Consider the following 6,762-nt stretch of genomic DNA (forward strand, 5'->3'; position numbering starts at 1 on the left):
GTGGTCTCAGGTGCAGTTGCGGGGCCACCCAGCGCTCTCCACGGGTAGCAAGACCTTTCTGTCCTGGTACTGTTTTCCTGGGAGGAATCTTCATCCTTATTCCGTTTGGGGAGGTGGAGTTGCAATTTCGGCTCTGGGCTCTTGCAAGTGAAGGACACCCCTGCCCCCATCTCCTCCTCCTCCCCGTGCTGTGACTGTCCCGGGGTGCTGGGAGCTTTGAGAAACCCCTCGGGAGCAATCCCGGGTCACTGAGGCACTTTTTACTTGGTGCTCCCTCGGTGGAAGAAACTGTCACTGCCCTGGCCAAGCCTTGCCTGTCCCCTCCAGGTCACTGCCCGGTTTGTCACTCCTTGCCTCCAGTGCAGTGACCCAGGAGGAGATGTTCCAGCAAACAGACACCAAGGGAGTGGCACTGTGGCTGGCCACGTACCTACTGGGTGACAATTTCCCATCAAACTCCTTTCTGATGGAAAATAGATCAAAAAATAGGAAACCCACTTTTTTTTCTTTTCTGAAAGATTTTGAGGTTCTACTTGGGGTTTGGAGGAACATCAACCCAAGGTGTTGTGGTTGTTCAGGTGTGCAGTGAACTCCTCTCAGGGTTCCTTTGGCCTCTTCAGGGCTCCTCCAATTTGTGTCTTGCTCTGAGCACCAGCACATCTGGCTGCACACGAGCACATCTGGCACAGGCTCAGCCACCACACCTCTGGCCGAGAGCACGCACAGCTCTTGGCAGGGCAAGCTGGTCACAAGCCAGTTCCCAACAAAAGATGTGATTCTTCCTGCAGAAGAGGGCTGGAGGAGAAGAGGGTGGAGATTTGGATCCATGCTAGTCCCTGCAGAGGAGGGAGACCCTCAGCAGAGGGAATTAAGTGGTGCTGGTGGAGAGGAGCCAGCAGCACTCCCCCAGAGCAGAGCATCTCCCAGTTCAGCTGCAGGATGAGTGACCAGGATGTGTTTGAGCAGCACTGACAGGAACAGCCAGGACCTCTGTACCTGCACCCATATTTGGCCACGTAGAAGAGCAGTTTGCAGGTGTCAGGCCAGGAATTTTGATGCCACCAGCTGGGCTCATCCCAACCAGACCCTGAACAATCTCTCCTGTGGCCACAGTGCAATTCCTGACATCTCTACTACATCTCTCTCTCAAATCACCAAAAACGTGACTGGCAATGGACCTCTAAGGGCTGGGATGTCTCTGTTCCAATATTTTGATTTTTCCTGCTGGTGGCCAGAGGAATTCCTGCTCCCACCAGCTCTGTGAACACACTCAGCCAAAGTGATTTGGGATCCCAAAGGGATCTGGGGGGAGAGGGTTGTGCTGTCTGGAGGGGCAACCCACAGCAGGGCCAGGAGCCTGAGGCCGGGAGGTCACCATGACTCACTTGTTTATCCCGTCCCACCCCATCCCGTCCCTGCTCTTCCCATGGATTGCTCTGAATTCTTGGCTTGGGTGCCTGCAAGTGGGGAACTTTGCTCGTGGGGTGACTGGGATTTTGGCAGGGGGGTGAGCAGCCTCTCAGTGACTGACACTGGGATTTTTTTTTTTCCATGGCAGCCAAACAATACAAAGAAGTCACTCAAACAACAGGAAAAGAAACAGCCCTGGGGATTAATTTGAGCTGCAAAGTTTAAATCCAACGGAAAATTCCCACTTCTGTGGGTGAGCTCAGGCAGAGCCTGTGCCCACTGCCTGGACACCGATGGCATTTCAGTGCAACACTCGTTGGCACAACAGGTTTTTTGAAAGGTGAATGTTTCTAATTAAACAAAAAAAGGAGTTATTATATTTTATTATATTCATACTGCTATATATTTGTATATTATGTTGTGTTTTCTATGACATTATGAAATATCCTATATAAAATAGATTGACATATATCTGCATTTATGTGTTTTGCATTTGATATCATTATTATTTTTATTAATATATAATATTTATTAAAACCCTTTATTAATGTATAGGTGTATTTTATTTGTTTATATTTTATTAATGAAATAGAGGAAACAAACAAATCATCCTGGAATTTGTGAGTCCAGGCCACCAGACAGGAAGTTTAACAAGAGACAACTCCCAGGGATGATGAATTTGTCTTGAACTGTTTCATGGAACTTTACCTTGAGTTTCCCTTCATAATACATAAAACTAGTTGAACCAAAAGACCCAAAATATAGTGTTGGTGTAGTGTCTCTTCTCAAGTGTGCAGGGAAGAAAAGGGGAAGGTAGAAGTTGTCGAATGAGCTTTGATCAGCTGATGCACTTTGCCTGGGGACAGGTCAGGAGGGAAGAGCCCAGCTGGGCTTTGGTGCATCCACCTCAGCATTTCGTGGGGTGAGACCTAAAGGGGGTCCAAACCACTTCTTATGGACCCAAACCCAGTGGTACCTTGTCCTTCTTTCTGCTCATTTCCTTCTTAGGGCTTTTGGAGGGCAGGGGTCTGTAGAGAAGCAAACTCTGCAAGGCTTTGGGATCCTTTCAGGAACAGCTGGTGAGACCTTTCTGCCCCAAAAATTAAAATAGCGGGACAGGGTCTGCTACAAACGCACATGGAAAGACCCAGATGACTTTAACCACAACAACAACAACAACAACAAAAAAAGAGCATTTTGACTCACAAAAAAATAATTAATTCAAAGTCATGTTTGGGGGGCTAAACTCACACAAGTAACAACATGAGAGAAGATGATCTGGTTAAATACAGAAGTCAATAAACCACCTGGGTTATTTGATCTGGGGAGATCTGCTGGAGGAAATCACAATGTGTGTTCCTGTCTCTCAGTCAAGTGTCCAAAAACCTTGGCCAGGATCCAGACATGTCCCATGTCACAGGGAGGAGCATGGGGAGCAAAGCCAGGGCATGGCATGGATGGGAAGAGGGTCTGATGGGGGGCTTATAGTCTCAGAAACACTGAATTCCTAAGTCTGGAGACACCTCTGGGAGTCATCTCCAACCTCATGGTCCAGTGGGACCAGTGGGAAGAGGCTGCTCCAAGTATCTGAGTATCTCCAAGGATGGAGACTCCACAACCTCTCTGAGCAACCTCTTCCCACGTTGGACCACCCTCCCAGTAAAACAGTGGTTTCTTTTCTTTAAGGAGAATTTCCTACATTTTGGTTTGTGCCCACTGTCTCTTGGCACCTTGGGGAGGAGCCTGACCCTGTCTCCCTTATCCCTCTCCATCAAGCATTTATCCACATGGGTAAGATCTCCTTGAGCCATCTCCTGCCCAGGCTCAACCATCCCAGCTCTCTCAGCCTCTCCTCATCAGAGGGATGCTCCAGGCCCTTAGTCTTCACTGAACTCTCTCCAGCATGTCCACATCTGTCTTTTCCTGTGGAGCCCAGTGTGGGACACAACAACCCACGGTGTGTCAGTCAGGATCTGTCCCTTGACCTTCTGGAGATGCTCTGCCTGGTGCAGCTCAGGAGGCTGGTGGTCTTCTGTGCTGTGACAGTGCATTGCTGGCCCGTGGTCACTTTGGTGGCCACCAGGACCCCCTGGGCCATCTCTGCCAAGCTGCTCCCCAGCGTGTTCTGCTACTGGGGGCTGTTCCTTCCCAGGGCAGCACTTGGTGTTTCTCCTTGCTGAACTTCCCCAGCTCTCTCTCAGCCCTTGTTTCCAGCCTTTCCAGGTCCCTCAGGGTAGCAGCACCTCTCTGGGGCGGCAGCCACTCCTCCTGGGTCAGTGTCATCTGAGGGTGCACCCTGCCCCCTCAGCCAGGGCATTAGTGAAGGTGTCAAACAACATTTCTGGAGACTTCTGGTCCACAGGCTTTTGAACACAGCCTTCATGACAGTGCCAGTGGGCAGACCTTACACCATGGGAACTTTCAGCCTGGGCTTTGGGAAACCCACCCAACCTCTCTGCCTTGCTTTTTGCACCTTTCACATCAAAGTCCATTTTCCAGCTGAGTCCCAGGTCCCACCTTGGGCAGGAAGCAAAGCTACGCCCACAGGTTTCCCTGATCCCGTGCTTTGCTTCAGCTCTGCTGGCTTAGACTAAGCTGTTACACTTCCACTAAGGCAATTAATGTTATCCTAATGCCATTTTCCCCCATCAGCATCCCAAAGCCTCTGAGGTGCTCTGCTCACCCGGGGGCCTCTTCCATGAGGAATGAGGGATGAGTAAACACGGCTGCAAAGCATTTCAGTTTCTCCCTCTTTCCCCTCTGCCAGCCCAGGGGTGAGGCAGCCCCAGCAGCCTCTCACTGCATGGCCCAGACCAGCTCATGACTAAGCTGGGAGTATTTTTGGTTGCTCTTAATAATGCAGCAGAACTCGCTGCAGCGGAGCCTGGCCGTAATTATGTCATTTGTCATCACTGTCATCCCCTCTCACTGTGCTGCAGCTCCATGGCAGTGTGATGCTAAAGCCCCTGTCACACTCCTGGGGGTCGTTTCTGGGGTTTGCTGTGGGATGCCTTAAGAAAATCCAGTTTTACACTATTGACCAACCCTGATCTGCCCCAGCGAGTGGGAGAGGCACAGTTTGATTTGTCTCAGCAATAAAGCGTGTTTTGTTTGGGTCCAGAGCTTTCTCCTGGTGAGACATGGGCAAAGCAGTGGCCAGCAAAGCATCATCAGTGGCTGATGAGGAGCCAGAAGCCAACAGGAGGTCAACAGTGGCCAACTTGGGTCAACCATGACTATCTCAGGGCCAACAGCCTCTGGTCCAGCAAGGTTTTAATTTTAATAGAGTGTCAGCAGTGGGTGATGTGGACAGTGGTGGCAAAGCAGAGCAGAGCACAATCCCAGTGCTGGGAACAGCCCGTGGGAAGGGCAGTGGTTAATCAGGGGCTGCCAGACTTCATTTGGATTCGAGAGAAAAAAGAGAGACAGACGTTCTGCCCATTAATCAGAGTTTGCACAGAAGGCAAAGGAATGGAAGCTCTGTTTGAAGGGCCTGCAGGATCCATCCCTCTCCAAAGGGATGCACATCAAAGGTGGACATGCCCTGAAGGTCACTTGGCCCTGTGGTGTGGAGACAGCCCAGATGTCTATTGACACTTGGCTGAGTCCTGCTCCACAGGCACAGCCCTGCTGCCACACTGGGAATCAGACAAGCTGGAGGAACCACCTGTGGTGGAAATCCATCACCACCACAGGGAATGATCTCCAGCAACACATTTGTGATTGAATTGAAAAATATGATTAAACTTCCTGAAAGTATTTTAATTTCTAATCCCCCCCCTGCTTCCCCACACCACCCATCTGATGTGTGCTGGGTGTGAGGAGTGAGGGGAGGCTGTGGTGGATTTGCAGCTGCACCAGCCCCTTCCCATACAGCCCCTGCTTGCTTAAGTACACAGCATTCATTCATTTATCCCTCCTGTAATTCCCTGGGGAGCAGGTCTGGCTGCAGCACGGGGTTCTTCGTCTGTGCTGCTTGTGATGGGTCCGGATTATGGACAAGGGGCACAATTCCATGCTCTGAATCACTCCTGCTGCTCCCCCTGAACCCTTGCTCCTACTGGGACCAGGATCCCACTCCCAGTTCTCCATAAATGTGGCTCGATCTTTAAACAATGTTTGGAGAGGGCAAATCTTGCACTGTGCTCATGGAAAATGAGCTGAGCTTTACCATGCTCCCATTTTCCCTGTTGGTGAGATGGGCATCCCAGCAGGATGCTGGGGAGTTGTTATAAAAATCATCTAAAGGATGTAAAACACATGTCTTAGAACAGCTGCACTGCCCTGAAACCTTCCCATCCTGCTGTTCACCTTTCTGCAATAATTATGGAGTGGAGAAAAGAATCCCCTCCTTCTCCTCTGTTGCCTTGCAATCACTCTGTGTCCTCACCCAGGGCACGCTGCTCCTTTGCTCCATGTGTGTGTATTTACCACGGCCATAAACCCCATCAAAATGTGCTAACTCCAAGAATGGGGAAAAAACAGCACTTGCACTTGGCACAACAGAGAGGGATGATCACACCCTCCCAAGTACCTCTGGGAGAGATGCACCCCGGGATCTGAGCTGGTGACTTGGCACTGACACCATGTCCCTGTGGATGGGACATCTTCCCTGGGGATCGGGAGATCCTCCACTGGGGTTTTCCAGCTGGGAGTGAAACACCTTCCTCTGCAGTTCTGCAATAGGTGCCAGCTCCTGGGTTTTGGGCTTGGAGCCCACAGAAGGCAGAGTGGGGCTCCCTGTGGTTTGTGATCCCTCCAACTGACCCTGAGGGCTTTGGGTTGGGGACAAGGGGCTCTGGCCACCTCTGCACCTCCTCCAGCATCAGCCAGGTCCCCTGTCCCAGGGGATTTAACCCCCGGGGTCTGTGCAGCAGGGAGGGAGCCGGACCCTTCACTGGAGCCACCAGCACGGCCCCGAGTGGCATCATCGCTCCTTACCTGTCCAAAAAGGGGCAGCTCCAGTGCCATATGCCACGCGGTGGGACGGGCACCACAGAGCCAGGGGAGCAGATGGCAGGTGGAGCAGAGCTGCCCTTCCCGGGGGCACGGCCCTGTGCCAGGCACTGCAGCCAAATCCAAGCGGGAATGGGGAGGAGAGGGAGGCTGCAGGCGCCCAGGCAGGGCATCACAGCGAGCCCTGCTGCTTGGGAATTTGCTCCTTCTTGGTGCCCAAATGATTATTTACATTTGCACGGGATTAATAAAGGAGAGAGTGGAGAGCCTGGTGCCTCCTGGTGCTCAGGGAATGGTGACATGGAATGGAATCCTGCAGAGGGTGAGGGCTTGTGCTCCAACAGCAGCTCAGCCAGGACAGAGCAAGCATTTGGTCACAAGACAGTGGGTGCCAGC

At 51.6% G+C, this 6,762-nt stretch overlaps 1 protein-coding gene across 1 annotated transcript in view; it reads left to right on the plus strand.

The window, feature by feature from the left end:
- Positions 1-4,550: 4,550 nt before the first annotated feature.
- ARHGAP44 (Rho GTPase activating protein 44) overlaps positions 4,551-6,762 on the plus strand; it is a 36,552-nt gene continuing 34,340 nt past the window's right edge. Inside the window, exon 1 of the mRNA XM_027664104.1 lies at positions 4,551-4,615. Within this exon, the coding sequence (XP_027519905.1) occupies positions 4,551-4,615 (65 nt within the window). The remainder of the gene's footprint in view (positions 4,616-6,762) is intronic.

This window comes from Corapipo altera, unplaced genomic scaffold (assembly GCF_003945725.1).
Source record: "Corapipo altera isolate COAL_440 unplaced genomic scaffold, ASM394572v1 122, whole genome shotgun sequence".
Classification (NCBI taxonomy): Eukaryota; Metazoa; Chordata; class Aves; order Passeriformes; family Pipridae; genus Corapipo; species Corapipo altera.